This window comes from Rutilus rutilus, assembly GCF_951802725.1.
Source record: "Rutilus rutilus genome assembly, chromosome: 1".
NCBI classification, from domain to species: domain Eukaryota; kingdom Metazoa; phylum Chordata; class Actinopteri; order Cypriniformes; family Leuciscidae; genus Rutilus; species Rutilus rutilus.
This window is the reverse complement of record NC_140209.1, coordinates 31657233-31673806: the sequence shown is the minus strand read 5'-3', so window position 1 is coordinate 31673806 and position 16574 is coordinate 31657233. Positions and strand designations below refer to the sequence as shown.

The following is a 16574-nucleotide window of genomic DNA, read 5'->3' as shown; positions in this document are numbered from 1 at the left end:
GTCCTGAGGTCAGTATTTTGAGACCCCGCCCACATCCTAGTGTGGCCTGCGCTGATTGGGCACTGACGCGCTGAAACCACCGCCCCCCCGGAACTGAGACTACTAGTGTGATTTTGAAAGTGGTGAATGGCGGTGTTTAAACAGGTGGTATTATGAGTATGTTCTCATGACAGGGGATGAAAAAAACATGGTTCAGATTGTCAGGGCTCTGTTACTGCTCCTGTTAGTGCAGTTACCGGCGTCATTTCATTGCACAGATACCTTCAGTAGAGATGATGGAGGATGGTGAGTAATTTATTGACAAACATTTCCTATCAATCTCGGGCCGTGTCTCAAAACTTTAGTATGGTTTGTCTTTCAGGACAATGTATTCCAGTATGGAGGAGGAAGGCGAATGCAACATTGAGATCAGAGATGCGAAGTCAATAACACACAGAGAGTTTATTAAAGAGTAAGAATAACACGCATACAGTTACAGTTAGTTATTCGCATTTAGACATTTATGTCACGTGTAAGAACATGATTTCCATAGCTTTTTCTTTGTATTGTATCCTGGAAAACATCTCTTAGAATGATCATTTTAAGATATAATAATAGTAATAAGTAAAGAAGAACAAGAATAATATCATATATAAAATGTATAAAAATTAATAGAACTTGAGATTACAAATTGTAATGTTGGCTTGAGAAAACCTATAGATAGATAATTAAAAGATATAATAAACATTATCTTTTTTTGTTTTTGTTTGACAGGTATGCTTATGCAAAACCAGTTATACTCAGAGGACTAACAGATAACACCGTAAGAACTGTACATATACTGTATGTATGGTGTTTATTGCTCTTATTGATTAATTCCTAACAGTGTTGTGTTGTGATTGGTTGTTTCAGAAGTTCCGCTTCCTGTGTTCCAAATCCAATCTGGTGAGAGAGTACGGAGAGAAAACGGTCCGTCTCAGCACAGCCAATACACACTCATACAGGAAAGGTAAACGTATACACACTTTCACATACTTCTGTCTTTTCATGTGAAAACGGTAAGGTTTCGGGCGGTGACTGTTGATAACTACTGAGATTTTTCAAACATTTGTCAGTCTCATGATCCACATTTAGCATAAGAATTTCCAGAATAATGGAAACATCCATCCATATAGTGTTCATACTATAAGGTGCATACAGCACTAACATCAAAAGTATGGAGATATTTAAAATAAATGTATACATTTATGGACATTTTACTTGAAATTTATAAATTTGTTATGCTGATGACCAAGGCTGCAGTTTTGATCAAAATTACAGGAAAACCATAGTGTTGGAAATATTATTACTTTTTTAAATGACTGTTTTGAATGCATGTTAAAATGTAATTTATTTCTGTGATCAAAGCTGAATTTTCAGCATCATTACTCCAGTCTTCAGTGTCACATGATCCTTCAGAAATCGTACTAATATGATTTGATGCTCAAGAAACATTTCTTATAATAATCATTGTTGAAAACATTGTTGTGCTGCTTAATGTTTTTGTGCATTGTGTTGCATTCAATGTTTTTGAACATTAATTTGAAATATAAATATTTTGTTAACGTCTTTACTGTCGCTTTCGATCACTTTCATGTATCCGTGTAGAATAAAAGTATTGTTTTCTTTAAAAAAACAAATTGTGTTGTGTAACTTGTGTTTTGAGACATATTGCTTTGTCTCTTTACAGTGGACGTGCGGTTTGAAGAGTTTGTAAAGTCCCTTTTGACCCCTCAGTCTGAAGACACCCTGGGCAGTGGTCGGTTCTCTCTCATTTTCTACATGCACACTCTCAACGTTTTTCACACTGTACATGATCTTTTCATACTGTGTGCGCATGTTTGTTTCAGATACGCTGTACTTCTTTGGGGACAATAACTTCACGGAGTGGCATTCTCTGTTTGAGGAGTATAAAGCGCCACCCTTTTCTCTTCCACTCATGCATCCTGCATATAGCTTCGGGATTGCTGGTATAGACGCATGCATATTCTTCAATCCAGCCAATTTGGGTTTTGGAGTGCACAAACGCTCATTTTCACACAAAAAAACCCCCACTTTTCTCTCCTGCAGGACCAGGTACTGGTGTCCCGTTTCACTGGCACGGTCCCGGCTACTCTGAAGTTATATATGGCAGGAAGGTCTGTGGAGCTCTACACTATTTACAGCTAAAGTGCAGATATCATTTTCACTAGCCATATATTCATGTGCTTCTGTATACAAACAATAGTCTATCCCTGTGTTCTCCAGCGTTGGTTCCTGTACCCCCCTGACGAGGCACCTGAGTTCCACCCCAACCACACCCATCTGTCCTGGGTCTCTCGGTCCTACCCAAACCTGGAGCTCCACCAGAGGCCCCTGGAGTGCACCATACGACCCGGAGAGGTGAGGTTAACAAACTTTTCAGTCAGTTTTACTTTTTGAGCCATGTGCATTTTGAACCCATTTAAAGGTGCTGTATGTAATTCTGTTTATTTTTTTTACTGTACTAATTAAAGCATAAAAATACTAGGGGTGTCCCCGACTATGGATTTTCATAGTCGAATCAGAATCGTCAAGTCTTGCCTATAGTCGAATCATGTGTATGGGGGCGGGGCTTTAACATTTCAAAGCTGCGATGTACAGAAAATCACACAAAGATATAGAAGAAAATGTATAAAAACATTTTGGATCAATAAAACTAAGAAATAACATAAATAACTCCAGAAAGGCCACACTGCAGACAGGATTTACATACACACACACACACATGCAAATCAAATTAAATCGGCTAAATTACCTGTGCAAGCAGGCTCTAAGTAGGCTACAGCACAACATCGATGCATCATGCACCGAAAAAATAAACAATTCATTTACAAAATTAAATTAGAACAGAATATACCTTTCTAATAAATAAAAATACAAAACGAAATAAATCAGAATCGAGTCACAAGATGAGGAGCAAATGTGTGCAAAATGCCTAAAGTGCAGGGGAACATATATTCAAAACACAAGCCACAAATAGTTAGATTAGATAACCCTGACAGATCAATAAATAAAATAAAAATAAAGAAATTATTAAAATAACGATAGTAGCCAGAATTTTCAACTTAACCGCAGAAACAACAATAAATGCTAAACTGGAGAGGCAGTCTTTTTAGCTAAAAATGTTCACAGCCTCCAAAAATCAAATTAGAACCGGCTGAAAAGTTTTGAAATCACTTTTACCCGCATACCTGATCGAGAGAACAAATCCAGTCTTTCACTCTGTCTGTGTCCGTTGGAGTCTTTTGTGCGCGCGGATAAAATACATTCTAAAACACTTAACGTGAAAAACGTTTAACGACTTAATCTCCTAAAATAGTTCAATTAAAATATGAAAACGCTTTACTATAGGAGGAACGCATTGCGTTCATATTCTGGGTTCATCTGCTTATCTGCACATAGTATGGTTTCTTAATAAAGTGTGTACTGTGTACATGCATTAAGCCACGTTAAAGTGCCTTTTAAGCGTTTTAAAAGCTTTTTTCACGTTAAGCATTTTAGAACGTCCCGTGCAAACCAACTTAACGTTGGCCGGAGTTGCCAACGTTAAGTGCGAACGTTGCCAAGTGCGATCATGGTTTTCCTGATGCTAAATCTTTCTGATGGTGTACATCCACACTGTAGATTTTCTTATCCCAGACATTGTTAAAGATTTAAATCCTTGCCGCCAAGACGCTCCTCTGTCGGTCACGGATTGAAAGTGAAACTTAAATCTGTCACGGGGTGTTTGGATTTATTCACGCACGTTAAAAAATATTTATTAAAAGCTTCTTTCTTTGCACATTTTTATATACAGCATTATCATAATAGGCTGAATATTAACGTATTGACAGAAAACCGGTAGTTCTATGTGAAATCAGACATTGAGCGCCCTCATATAGCCAAAGTGGCATGATCCTCGTTTCATAACACCTCTGCGACAATTCGACCGTGAGATCGGTAGTCGAATCAGGCTCCTCCAATCGAAGCATCGAATCTTCGACTATTCGGGGTCACCCCTAAAAAATACCATAATATGTTTGCAGAGATTTTAGGAAACATGTTACGTTCACATACTCAATCTGGCAACCCGTGTGTTCGTGGAGTCTGAGGACGAGGAGCGGGGGAAACAACTCTCTCCAATATTTTGAATTTGGACTGCAGTACCTATTTCAACCACTAGCTGTCAATATTACATACTGCACCTTTAAGGCCCTTATACTTCAAACGTAAACAAACAAGTAAATGGTGCTACATCATTTTGAACGAAATCAGCCCTAAACGGGAGTTCGAAACAGCTTGCCAAAGCTTTTCTGGAAAAGTTATCTCTGGCTGGTTAATGCATTTGAGCTACCATTGGTCCATGGTGATTATGTAATAGGTGGGTGTGGCTCTGAGGCTCCGCCTTCTTTGACATGGACCTTTTTTCTGCTCTTTCAGATGTCTGAGTAAAAACCTGAACACACTAGAGAGCCGCTTTATAGTAGAAATTGAAGTTGTGAGTCTAAATGAAAGAGACCGTGACACTGGTTTGTTTCTGGTCGATTTTAAACAATTTATTATTGTATAAAGCGCTATATAAATAAATGTGACTGACTTTACTGGAGTGACGATGCAAAAATCCACAGTGCTATGATCAGATGCTTTCTTAACTGCTGTTTTTTCATTGGCCCTGTCACTTTTTTTTTTTCAACTTTTTATCCTCAAGTGAAGAATGAAAAAGAACTTTTCTGTGTTATCGGGCCTTTACACACTTCACTACTAGGCACTACGTAAGAGTTGAAGTAAAGTCAAAATCACCTATTCTAGAGGTTAAACTGAGTGTGTTTGTGCAGGTGCTGTATTTTCCAGATCGCTGGTGGCACGCAACTCTAAATCTGGACACCAGTGTCTTCATTTCAACTTTTCTGGGTTAAAGACTGATGTGGTGGACACACACACGTCTGTTTGACTTGAAGGCCCCGATCAAGGATTGTTGCTCAGAGGACCAGCAGTTTGACTGTCAAATCATCCGTCTGTTGAGTTCATGAAAAATTATTTATAAAAGCTCCATTTAATGTGAAATTATTGGAGTAATTTTTGTACGTGCTTTTTTAATAAAGTTGTTTTAGAGACCTATGATTTGGGGAAGTTGTATTGAAATAAACAGAAAATTGATTGTGGTAGTAAGTTGGATATCTTTAATACATCTATCACAGATGCATCTTCCATATTCAGACTCACAAAAAAATACACTTAAAAAAAAAAAAAAAAGATAAAACGATAGAAAAGATGATGAAAAAAGAAAATGTTGACAAATGAGAAGCACAGCATCATTAGAATCAGTTGATTAAATTAGATTGGAAGCATTGAAATATGTAGGTTATTACTGAAATAGTTGAACCCTTGAGATTATTTATGTTTCATATTTGAACAAGTTAAATAAAGACAATTATTCTGGCTCTTAATGCCCCCAAGATGCATTCAGCTACAGTACATGAGCATGAAGACTGCCATAATATAATAGTGCTTATTTAAATGTAGTAGTTTTTATATTCATGGATTAATCGATGAAATTAAATGAAAGAATAAAGATGTTTTTGCATTCATGAGTCTTTTTGCTGATCCAAGACCAAAGTGAGAGAAAAGAAACTTTTCCGGCAGAAGACAGTCCTCCAGATGATGTCACTTCCTCCAGACTTGCTGTCCAGCAATGTAGGTTTCCCTGACTGTCAGTGTGTCATCAAGTACTACAAAATCTACAAAAAAAACAACATAATTACAGGCATTTCTTACTAAAGACTGAAAATTCTTGTTGTTTTAGGGAATATTGCAGGGTTTATTATAAATGATTTATCCACGCACATCTTTTTTTTTAATTCGTGCGTCTCATAATCTTTAATCAAAATAACTTCCTCTCCCTTTTCCAGGGGTGCTTCTCACTTCTTATTTGAGCATCCTCACTTCCTTTCCACTAAAGTGTGCAACTAGATCTTTATATATTCTAGAATATGTTTCTCTATCAAAGATGATCGCATTGGATGACATGAAACACTGATGCTTTTGCTGTGATTGCCCTGAGATGCACTAAACAACAAACTGAATGTAATTTTCTTAATGCCTACACAAGCTTAATGAATGACTGAAAATCAATCCTGAAAGACGCGCTCATACCTGCATCTGTGCCGTACTCCAGCGTTCCCTTCCTGTGACTGATTCCCAGCAGCTGAGCAGGATGAAGAGATGCCGCCTCTAATGCCGCTTCAACAGTACAACCTACACACACACACACACATCAGAAAAACAAAACCTCTACGACACGCACACACTGCCATTAATGAACACGCCACACTCCATACACACAAACACTGACCTGACGCCTCTCTGAAGTGTCTCACACACATGTCCATGGTCGCAATGCTGCCACTTAAAGTTGTAGTGCCTGAAATCATGATGTACGAATGAATAAAACACACTTTACTATCCCCAAAGGGACATTTGTCTTGAACTTGGTGCTGTGCAAGTCAGCAAAACACTACAATTACAAGTTAATAGTAATACCTTGTAAAGTATTTCACAATAAAAATAATATTCAATAAAAAATAAATGATAAAACATCAGTAAATAATACCTTAAAAGCATTATACAGTCTATAACAAACACATCAAATACTTAAAATAAAAACTCTACAACAAATGTATATCTTCCGAAGTACTAAAGCAAGGATGCATTAAACTGATCAAAAGTGATAGTGAAGACATTAATAATGTAACAAATGTTTTCTATTATAAATAAAGGCTGTTCTTTTGGATTTTCTACTCATCAAAAAAATCTAATCAAATACGTGACACAGTTTTACACCAAAATACAGCAAATCATCATATTAGACTGATTTCTGAAGGATCATGTGACACTGAAGACTGGAGTAATGATGCTGAAAATACAGCTTTGATCTCAGGAATAAATTACTTTAAAAAATATATTCAAAATAGAAAACAGCTATTTTAAATTGTAATAATATTTCACAATATTACTGTTTTTTAAATTCAATAAATGGTGCCTTGATGAGCATAAGAGACTTATGGAAAAATCGTACAGACACTATACTTTAGAACTGTACTGTATATCAATATATCGAGTAAATGTATATAAATAATTCCAGCTAATAGTTACACCCTTATCAAAAATACCCAGATCAACAGCTGTATTTTACAAAGAATTTTTCACAAACTTTTCTGTTTGGAAAGCCTTCACCTGCTGAAGTGAATTTATCTCAAAGAATTGGTGAACAGAAAATCCATTTTAACAGTCAACCTACAATGCTCAAACGAAATACAAACAATGTATCCCTTAACAGAAATAGAGGTATTTGGGTTCATTTGCTGCATAGAACGAAAGCAGGGAGAATATGATGCAGACCTGCGACGTATGCGTGAAGCCCCTGGATGTCGATCTGCTGCTGTCCGAGTGTGTGTCGGCCAGGAGGGAGACCCATCGCTGTCACAGCGTCAGTGACCAACACCAACCCTGACACACACAAAACACAAACTTCATTCATAAAAGCCAACCTGAGAGGGACGCATCTCACTAAAATGTACGGGAGCAATGGTTCAGTATTCTGCACACAGATTTGTGGTTGCGTGTTGTGTGTGTATGAATACCTGCGGGATGAGCTCTGTGGGCGATGCGCAGCGCTGCAGGGTGTGTGTGTATCCCGTCTGCGATCATACCGTAGTAAACCGTCCGACCTGGTGGAACACGATCACTTGTAAGCAATCCCACAATGCCCGGGTCCCGGTGATGAAACTATAACAAAACAAAATGTTAAATACCTGGTGTGTTGGTATGCATAATCATTCATGGTATGCATGTTTGTGGATTATTAAATCGGTTATGTATTAGGAATATGGTGTTATTTTAAACGTGTATGTGTGCGCCAACATTCAGTATGCATTCTAATGCGAATAACTGTTCATTAATGCGTGTGTGTGTGTGTGATACTAACAGGCAACATGGCATTGAATAAGTGTGTGATGAACGTGGCTCCATTCTGCACAGCCTCTTCAGCCTGAGAGAGATCAGCCATAGAGTGACCTGGACAGAGAAGCACTTTGGATATGCTCAACCTGGAGGAGATTTAATAGCAAAAATAAAGCCTGTGTAAATTCATACACACCTACTGACACGGTTATGCCCCTTCCTGCCAGTTCACGGATTGCAGCCGCGCTATTGGCCAGTTCTGGTGCGAGTGTTACCATTGCGACATTGTCCAGGGGGCCGTAGGTCTCCATCAGGTCGGCCACGCCGCCGGCTTTAAACGTGCGGAGGAACTTCGGAGGATGAGCGCCTCTCTTCTCTTCACTGATGAACGGCCCCTCCAGGTGAATACCTGAAACGAACAGGAGGAAAAACATTAAACAAAAATATTATTTGGCAGTCCATTTTTTTAGTTAAAGATGCAGTATGTAATAGTGACAGCTAGTGGTTGAAATGGGTACTGCAGTCCAAATTCAAAATATTGGAGAAGGTTGTTTCTCCTGGCCACTCCTCCTCAGACTGGGACGATTGCCAGTTTGAGGACATGCAACAGGAGCGAGCGCAATTGACAATCCTTAAACCTTGTTTATACTTTCACCTGCCTCCGTGCGCACCCCCACAAACAGATGAGGCATTTATACTTGACGAGCTCGCTATTGTACTATTCTTTGAAACAACAGGGGGCGACTCAGAGTAATTGTCCTCTAAACCATCAGGAATCTGCGGTGAGAAGAAGTAAGGTACACACGTGACAAATGTTTATTTTAGTACACTTCACCAAAACCGCACTACAAAAGAAACCTTAAGATTATTACTTGTGGCATTAGAACAAAATAAATGGATATGAGAACGTAGGCTAAACTAAATTAACGATATCTTACATATTTTCTAATTTCATTTTTATAAAACATGGACCTTTATTTTTATTTAAAGGGCTTATGTCTGCTATTGTAGGCTCATTTTGTAAATGTAAGTAACTAATATAGACGCACAAACTGGGTGCCGGTGCGGTGAGACGTACATGCTCGGGCCAGATTCGACTCGGAGCCACGCGGAAAGTTACAAAAAATGCTGTGCACACCGCCACGCGAAATGGGGTCTCGCGTACTCAGCGCGCACGACCACGATGACGTCATTTTTGCCGTGCGGACGCGGCGAGTATAAACCAAGCTTTACACTGCAAGCTGATTGGCTAATGCATACGTCTGCGATGTTTTTAATGGTCAGGTAGAATCTGCAATCTCTGACCCAGTTCGTTTGCATCTTACCTAAAACTCCTGCCCCTTCAGGGCCTCCATCTTGTTCTCTGAGCTCAGGAATGACCTGTGGAGAGAAAGACAGTGACATTACTAATGCTAAATATATGCAAACCATGCCACTGTTCCTTTTTAAGTGTGATGCAAAACAAGCTGATGTGTGATGAGCATTGAACTGAAATTTAACAAGATGCACGGAAGATGCTTCATGGAAACTACAAACACAACCGCACAAAAGTTTGGGTTTGGGGTCAGCAAGATTTTTCTTTCGAAAGAAGTTAAAAGTTTTATTCAGAAAGGATGCATTCAATTGATCAAAAGTGACAGTATTAAAGACATTTATTATGTTACAAAAAGATTTCTATTTCAAATAAATGCTGTTCGTTAACTTAATATTCATCAAAGAATCCTAAAAAAAAAATACATCACGGTTTCCACAAAAATAATAAGCAGCACAACCGTTTTCAACATTGATAATAATCATCAAATCATATTATAATGATTTCTGAAGGATCATGTGACACTGAAGACTGGAGTAATGATGCTGAAAATACAGCTTTGATCACAGGAAGAAATTACATTTTACAATATATTCAAATAGAAATAGAAAACAAATCTTATTTTTAATTGTAATATTTCATAATATTACAGCTTTTACTGTATATTTGATCAAATAAATGCAGCCTTGTTGAGCATAAGTGACTTCTTTCAAAAAACATTAAAAAAATACCATTACCAAAATTACCAACCCAAACTTTTAAACGATAGTGTATACAACATTCTTTAATTATTCCAGGAGGTACCTGATGATGCAAGAGATGAAAACATTAAAGTGCCAATAAAAACACAGTACCAACACATGTCAATCCTAGATACAGTCTCAGGCTAAACCTGAAGGAAAGTCAACAGCGATGTATTTGTGGGTGCGACTGAGCATCTGAGAGACAAATGAAGGCCAGTGATTGGTGCATAGGTTGAACCTTATGGTATATGTCTGGTGGAGACGTGACGAGAGTGGGGCAAAAGGAAGTGACGCCCTGTTCAAGAATCTTTTTGGCCACCACAGCCACGCCCCCTCTGATGTCACTGGTGGCCTGGGAGAAGTCAATGCCATATCCACCTATGAGTGAGAAGAGGGGAGGAGCTTGGCATAATAAGATATCAGTTACAAGAAGAACAACAGTGATTTTTACACTGACTGGTGAATGTAACAATGGCAATGTGTACTGTGTGTGTAGTTTACCATTTATCTGTACATCTATGAATCCAGGTGCAATGATCTTATTCTCGCAGTCGACTTTGTGATCGGCAAAGCCCTCCTCATCGAAGAACAGCTTCTCTGGGTTCAAAATCTTTCCCTCACGAACCCACAGGTCTTCCCTACAAAATCAGATTTCCCCTTAAAATCACTGTCAAAAATATTCAAAAATTCCATCTGGGCTCAACTAGAAGTCTGTGCTCGAGATGGTATAATCAGCTTTAGAAACAAATGATTACATCAAGTATAATAGGCTATAATAATACATTATCCTAAATCTATCAGTATTTATGGAGACTGTAAAGGCCCCTGTTAGGTTCAAATGCATGTGAATCACACATTTTTATGTAATTTTATACAATTGTCAGGAAATTAGGGGGTTGAACACAATAATTTGAATCTGTCTGATATGTTACCATTGCAGCCTGTGGTCCTTCAGTATCCTACAGTTCACAAACTGTGTGATCGGGGCATCTGAGACACTCTTATTGGACGGCATCTCTCCCGAAATCCCACCCCTACACTTAAAAACACCCTATGAAAAGAATCAGAATATGTGTCAGGTCTTTAAAGTGGATCATATTGGTTATTAAATGTAAGGTGAATCATACATACATACATTTACATATATAATTAGTTAATAACCTATTCAATTATGTATGTTTATGACAACTGTGTTTGTCATAAACATGTTTATGACTTTCTTAAGGTACTTTTTTCATATGTATTAAAAGTGCAATAGAAATAAACTGAGTTGACCTCCATAAAACACAATGAACTAACGATCGTTGCCCTTTTGCACGCATTGTATCTGTTTTTATGACACAATATTTAACTTTGAACGGTCAAACAATGTTTCCTGTTAAAGAAACCTACCATGTTTATATGGACAACCAGATCTGTCAAAAAGTGCATTGTGATTATTATTTCTGATTATTTAATACATTAATGGCACCGATTTTAAAACATCAGACAAGCGCTGCTTTTGCTCACTATGTTAGAATGATGCGGCAGAGAGTAAACAAACACACCGGAAGAAATTATCGAGCTCTTCATTCATCATCTTAAGGATACCGGAACATGACACGCATATGATCATCGGTTGTAGTTTCATAAACACTTACCGTTAATTCACATACTTTTACTATGATTCGGTCCGCGCGCTAGTTTTCTGTAGGAAGTCAGTCAGTGAGCCCAGTGTGTCACGCGCACTGTGTCAGCTGATGAGGAGGCGTGGCCAAAATACACGCGCTTAGAACGTGTTTAAAACCGCAAATATACACAATTAATATTGATTAATAAAGTTGACATATCTGTTTCATATATGTAACATAACGTTTCATAATTGACTTATTGTTTACATTTAAATTTTGCGCAAATCAATTAAATAGCTGAATACATATGCTTGGCATATTTACTGTTAAAAAAAAAAGAAGAAAAAAAGGTAGGCTATTCTTTTCATTCTGACTTTGGTTTTCTTTCTGACAACTTACCCCATATAGGTCAGTGTGTGTTCAATGAACAGTAGCCTATTTTTGGACAATAAAGGTGAAAATGTTAAATAGATTTTGTATGCAAGATAGATTTTGTAACTGGATGTGTCTAACAGAAATGTAAACAATAGCTCAATTTAACATAACAAGCCAAATCAAATAAAGGCCAAATGCAGTATGAGCCAAACGTATCCAAAATGACAACAGAGAGCCTTTCATTCACCTGTGTGGGCTGGGTTTGTAAGCCACTGACACTAATAATGTCAAGCACAGGTTACTGTATCTCACCCACTCTGTGTGCAGTGAGGCTACACATGGATTATTTTTTGTGCTTATTAATATCAAAGGACAGATCTGAGTTGCCAGCTTAACCCTCAGACAGAAACCACTCACACCTGCGTCATTACTGTTGGGAACAGCACTGTAGGGCGAAACACACACTTTCATTTCCCTTGAACCTCTAACCTATGTCAGACAGTGTGGTTCTCACATTCACAACATCACACATTTAGAAAAACAGAGCAAACAAACTCCCTTCATTACTAAAACAACATGTCAGAGTATGGAAGGTTATGTTGTAGCTGTCTTGAAGTTTGTTAAAAGTGCTTTGAAAAGTTGATTATTAGATGAAATCCATTTTCCAATTTAGAGTGATATATGTAGGCTACATGGGAGTCCAAGACAGATGCTTGAAACACCTAAACAAACAAATTTATGAGCAGTATTCGTGAACGCAACAATATTTTGAGCGTTGTTTGTGAATGTAATTATAACCAAAGGGTTCAAATTAACCAAGGGTTAAAATGAAAAGGAAAAATAAGGAAAAAAGAGTGGAAAAATGAACCAAAGGTTTAAGAGGGAAAAAAAGAGGGGGGAAATCAACCAAGGGTTAAAATCAAGAGGAAAAAAAAAGAAGAAAGAAGGGGAAAATTAACCAAGGATTAGAATAGGAGGAAAAAAGAGGGGAAAATTAACCAAGGGTTAAACTTAAGAAGGAAAAAAAGAAAGAAGGGTGGAAAAATTTATCAAGGGTTAAAATTAAGAGGAAAAAAGGAGAACAAAAATGTTAAATATTAAAATGTAACAAAATTATAAACCATATACATTTGTTAAAAAATATTATCAATTCATTAATTAAACACTACAATTGTATTCATTAATTTATTTAATTATTTAATGTTAGGCTACTATTAAATGGCACATTTTTTCATACTATTAATGATTATTATATTTAATAAATAGTTTGTTTGTTCAGTTAAAACTAAAACCTGTCCAATACTGTATTTTAATAAAACCAATAAACAGGAAAATATAGCGATATTAAAAAGAAAATACTGTATGTTTTAGAAGACATGTAATTATAAGACAACTGATTTTGAATTTTATTGATTGTAAACACGCACATATCCTTAAAGCATGTCCTAAATAATTTCCTAAACTACTATTATCTATTCATTTTGTGAGTAAAGGGATGATCATATGTTAAAATCCTTAGAAGTCAGTATGTTGATCTCTCTCTTTGCATTGGTTATGGGCGTTTCCATATATATTTTGTATTCATATACTGTATATAATTATGCATGTGTGTGTTGTCTTCGTCTGTCTAGGAGATCAAGCGTCACCTCACTGAAGGCTGGCCTGGCATGCTTGACCTGATGATTAGATTTATTAAAAAGCGTGGGTGAGGTGTGTGTTTGTGCACGTGTTTATTGTGTGTGTGTGCGGATGTTTTAAGGGGGTGTCACTGACGTAGATCCTTCAGGCATAAACTCAGTGCTCGTTATAGGTCAGAGGTTGAGCAGTGAGCTAATTGATTAATTTAAAGTGATAAAATGCGTCATTCATTCAATGTGTGACAAAGTGTCAACTTGAAGGCCACGCATCACAATCGCTGTCACGTAGACGGTCTACATTCAAACCTTTTTGTATCTCATAGTCAAGATAATAGGGAATCTAAGGTATGTGTGTGTCAGGCCTGTTTAACATCAATAGCAAGCTATAATGTGCTTCAATGAGCCTGGAAATCTGTGTAATTAATTAACCCGAATTTACGTCATTCTCTGCTCACTGTTGAGCATCAACAGCTTTTGAAGGTTTGCAGGTTTTTATCTTTAACTAAAATAAAACGAAATAATAATTAAAAAAACTAACAATGTGCAACATAGTCTTACAGCATTTATAAACAACACAAATGTTAATGGGATAATTCACCCAAAAATGAGAATATCCCATAATTTACTCACACTCAAGCCATCCTATAGGTGTATATGACTTTCTTCTTTCAGACGAACACAATTGGACTGATATAAAAATATAAAAAAACATTTCCAAGCTTTATAATGGGAGTGAATGAAAAAAAAAGCGCATCCATCCATTATATAAGTTATCCATAGGACACCAGGGGGTTAATGAAGGCCTTCCAAGCGATGCATTTTTGTAAGACAAATATCCATATTTAATGGTAACAGCGGTACACAAGTCAAGCTCCGGAGGAAGAGTGACCTCGGCTGTTGCCGGAAGCCAGTGATTCAAGTTTATAAAGTTATAAATATGGATTATTTTTCTTACAAAAACACATAGCTTTGCTTCAGAAGGCCTTTATTAACCTGCTGGAACCGTTGGAAATAAATAAAAACTAAAACTACACCACAACTGAAATAAAAATTAAACTGGAATAAAAATAAATAAAAAACATAAAAAATAGCCTCATAAAAATGTCAAAATCACATAAAAAATATTAAAATTAAACAAAAATGAAAACACAAATATAAAAACTCATTTAAAATATATATAAAACAACAACATAACAGTAGACTATAAAACTATATAAGGGCCTATATTGCCTATAATAAAAATAACAGTAAATAATGACATGTATTGAGTTTACTTTCAGTTAGTTAATTTTGGCATTCCAGGGTCTCAGCTCACCCGTGAGAGGGGGGTGTTGTAGTTGTAACGGGTGACACATTGATCTAAACCCGCGGGGCGACACAAGCGCGGCAGCGCGCCGCTCATGACGCGTCTGGCGTCTCCAAAGAAAAGCTCCATTCAACAGGAGACAGGCTTCAGTTATAAAGACGAGTAGCCTTCATAGTCTCCTTTTAAAAGTCTCTAAACAGTTCATTAGGTAATTACCTGCCAGTGAAGAGTGATTTAGAGGCATACGGTTTTGAATGAGTTGTTCTTCACAAGCTATTTGTAACCAAAAACCGCGATCCAAAACTAATAATCATACGTTTTTTTTTTTTGTTAAACTTCATTTCAGTAAATCGGACAAAACTTTTTCTTGACTGGAATGAAAATGAAGGCGTCTCCTGCGCTCGTGCTCTGCGTGTCCGTCACCGTTTACTTCGCGCAATCTCAGCTTCAGTTGCGCGTGCGCCCGTCCCCTAGCGAACACCTGCCGGTACCGGACCTGCACGAGGACCCTGACCCGGCGCTGGAACCGGGGGAGAGGGATTTAAGCCCTCGGCTGCTGCGGCGGAAACTCGGCAGCAGTTTTGACCCAGTCTTCTCTTCGACCGGTCCACCAACGCGAGGAAACGGGTCCGAAATCACGCGAGATGACGAGATCAGTCTCGCCGGACCGATTCCCAGTGAATTTCAGCAGCTGGATTTCACCGGTCTTAAAGCAGCACCGAAAACGGAGCGCAGGGTTCGCCGGTGGTTGTGGTCGTACACGCAGTGCCCGGTGCTGTCGATGTGGAAAGATCTGGGCGTGCGCTTCTGGCCGAGATACGTCAAAGAAGGACAGTGCTCGACCGAGCGCTCGTGCTCTTTACCGGAGGGGATGTTTTGTAAACCGGTGCAGTCCGTCAGCGTCACGCTCCTCCGGTGGCATTGCCAGCAGGGCTCTCGCGCGCTCAAGCGATGCGCGTGGATCCGCGCGCACTACCCGGTCATTTCACAGTGCGGCTGCGCGTGCTGAAGCAGCCCACAGCTTGACCATTTTAATAATGATCCTAAAATGGTTTCTCTAAAATTCACAACATGAATTCGTATTCCTTTCTTTTGAGTTTAGGGTGAATATGAATCGGACTTGTTCTTGTCACCCACCACCCATATAACTTTGACAAGGTGGACTTTAATAGAAAGACACATTTGTGATTGTGCATTCTTTGGCTATGCTGGTTTAAATTATATTTATCTGTGAGCATGTGAAGAAAATGTTTAATGATGAAAAAAAAAAAAAAAAAAGACAATAAAAGTGCCAACATTGTGTATTTGTATTGTTATTGCTACATTTGATAATAATACAAATTTCCTTAAGAAATCATTTTAATTATACTGATTTTATACTATGTGCTGCTAAATATATAGGCCTATATATATTTTTGCCACCTGTGATATTTTTGTCAGGATTCGCTGATGAACAGCATGTATTCAAAATTTCAAATCACTTTTTATTAATTTAACACATATTTGTTTTGAAAGTACTAATTTCTTTCAAAAAGAAAGAAAGAAAGAAAGAAAGAAAGAAAACCTGACCTCAAACATTTTACTATATAGGCATAATAGGCTACTCACATAGAA

General features: G+C 37.7%; 3 protein-coding genes across 6 annotated transcripts; 2 read left to right on the top strand and 1 right to left on the bottom strand.

Annotated features, from left to right (window-relative positions):
• Window positions 1–93: 93 nt before the first annotated feature.
• jmjd8 (jumonji domain containing 8) lies at window positions 94–5319 on the top strand. Its single transcript, XM_084424381.1, has 9 exons — window positions 94–285; window positions 362–451; window positions 754–802; window positions 892–988; window positions 1709–1777; window positions 1869–1988; window positions 2089–2156; window positions 2266–2400; window positions 4854–5319. Exons 1-9 carry the CDS (start codon window positions 167–169, stop codon window positions 4932–4934), a joined length of 828 nt encoding a protein of 275 aa, XP_084280507.1. The 5' UTR covers window positions 94–166; the 3' UTR covers window positions 4935–5319.
• Window positions 5320–5461: 142 nt separating this feature from the next.
• amdhd2 (amidohydrolase domain containing 2) lies at window positions 5462–11782 on the bottom strand. 4 transcript variants are annotated; one of them, XM_084424355.1, is made up of 12 exons: window positions 11673–11782; window positions 10965–11083; window positions 10534–10670; window positions 10271–10434; window positions 9303–9357; window positions 8174–8386; window positions 8003–8091; window positions 7659–7803; window positions 7417–7524; window positions 6371–6439; window positions 6172–6273; window positions 5462–5756 (listed from the first exon to the last, which is right to left on the bottom strand). In XM_084424355.1, exons 2-12 carry the CDS (start codon window positions 11045–11047, stop codon window positions 5683–5685), a joined length of 1239 nt encoding a protein of 412 aa, XP_084280481.1. In that variant the 5' UTR covers window positions 11048–11083; window positions 11673–11782; the 3' UTR covers window positions 5462–5682. The 4 variants fall into 4 exon arrangements, with proteins under 4 accessions (XP_084280481.1, XP_084280483.1, XP_084280484.1 ...); XM_084424357.1 differs by having other exon boundaries at window positions 10271–10410; XM_084424358.1 differs by having other exon boundaries at window positions 10271–10410; window positions 11688–11766.
• Window positions 11783–14952: 3170 nt separating this feature from the next.
• On the top strand, window positions 14953–16056 carry nog5 (noggin 5). Its single transcript, XM_084424331.1, has one exon. The coding sequence runs from the start codon at window positions 15337–15339 to the stop codon at window positions 15967–15969; it is 633 nt and encodes a 210-aa protein (XP_084280457.1). The 5' UTR covers window positions 14953–15336; the 3' UTR covers window positions 15970–16056.
• Window positions 16057–16574: the final 518 nt, after the last annotated feature.

Bases quoted from the DNA above. Each gene is read 5' to 3' on its own strand.
- amdhd2 (XM_084424355.1), bottom strand. From the start codon at position 11,047: ATGCCGTCCAATAAGAGTGTCTCAGATGCCCCGATCACACAGTTTGTG. The intron at 8,387-9,302 runs GTAAGATGCAAA...TGTTCGTTTCAG, and splicing joins TGAAGGGGCAGGAGTTTTAG to GTATTCACCTGGAGGGGCCG. The intron at 6,440-7,416 runs GTCTGCATCATA...TCATGATTTCAG, and splicing joins GCTTCACGCATACGTCGCAG to GCACTACAACTTTAAGTGGC.
- nog5 (XM_084424331.1), top strand. From the start codon at position 15,337: ATGAAAATGAAGGCGTCTCCTGCGCTCGTGCTCTGCGTGTCCGTCACC.
- jmjd8 (XM_084424381.1), top strand. From the start codon at position 167: ATGACAGGGGATGAAAAAAACATGGTTCAGATTGTCAGGGCTCTGTTA. The intron at 803-891 runs GTAAGAACTGTA...TGGTTGTTTCAG, and splicing joins GAGGACTAACAGATAACACC to AAGTTCCGCTTCCTGTGTTC. The intron at 1,989-2,088 runs GTATAGACGCAT...TCTCTCCTGCAG, and splicing joins ATATAGCTTCGGGATTGCTG to GACCAGGTACTGGTGTCCCG.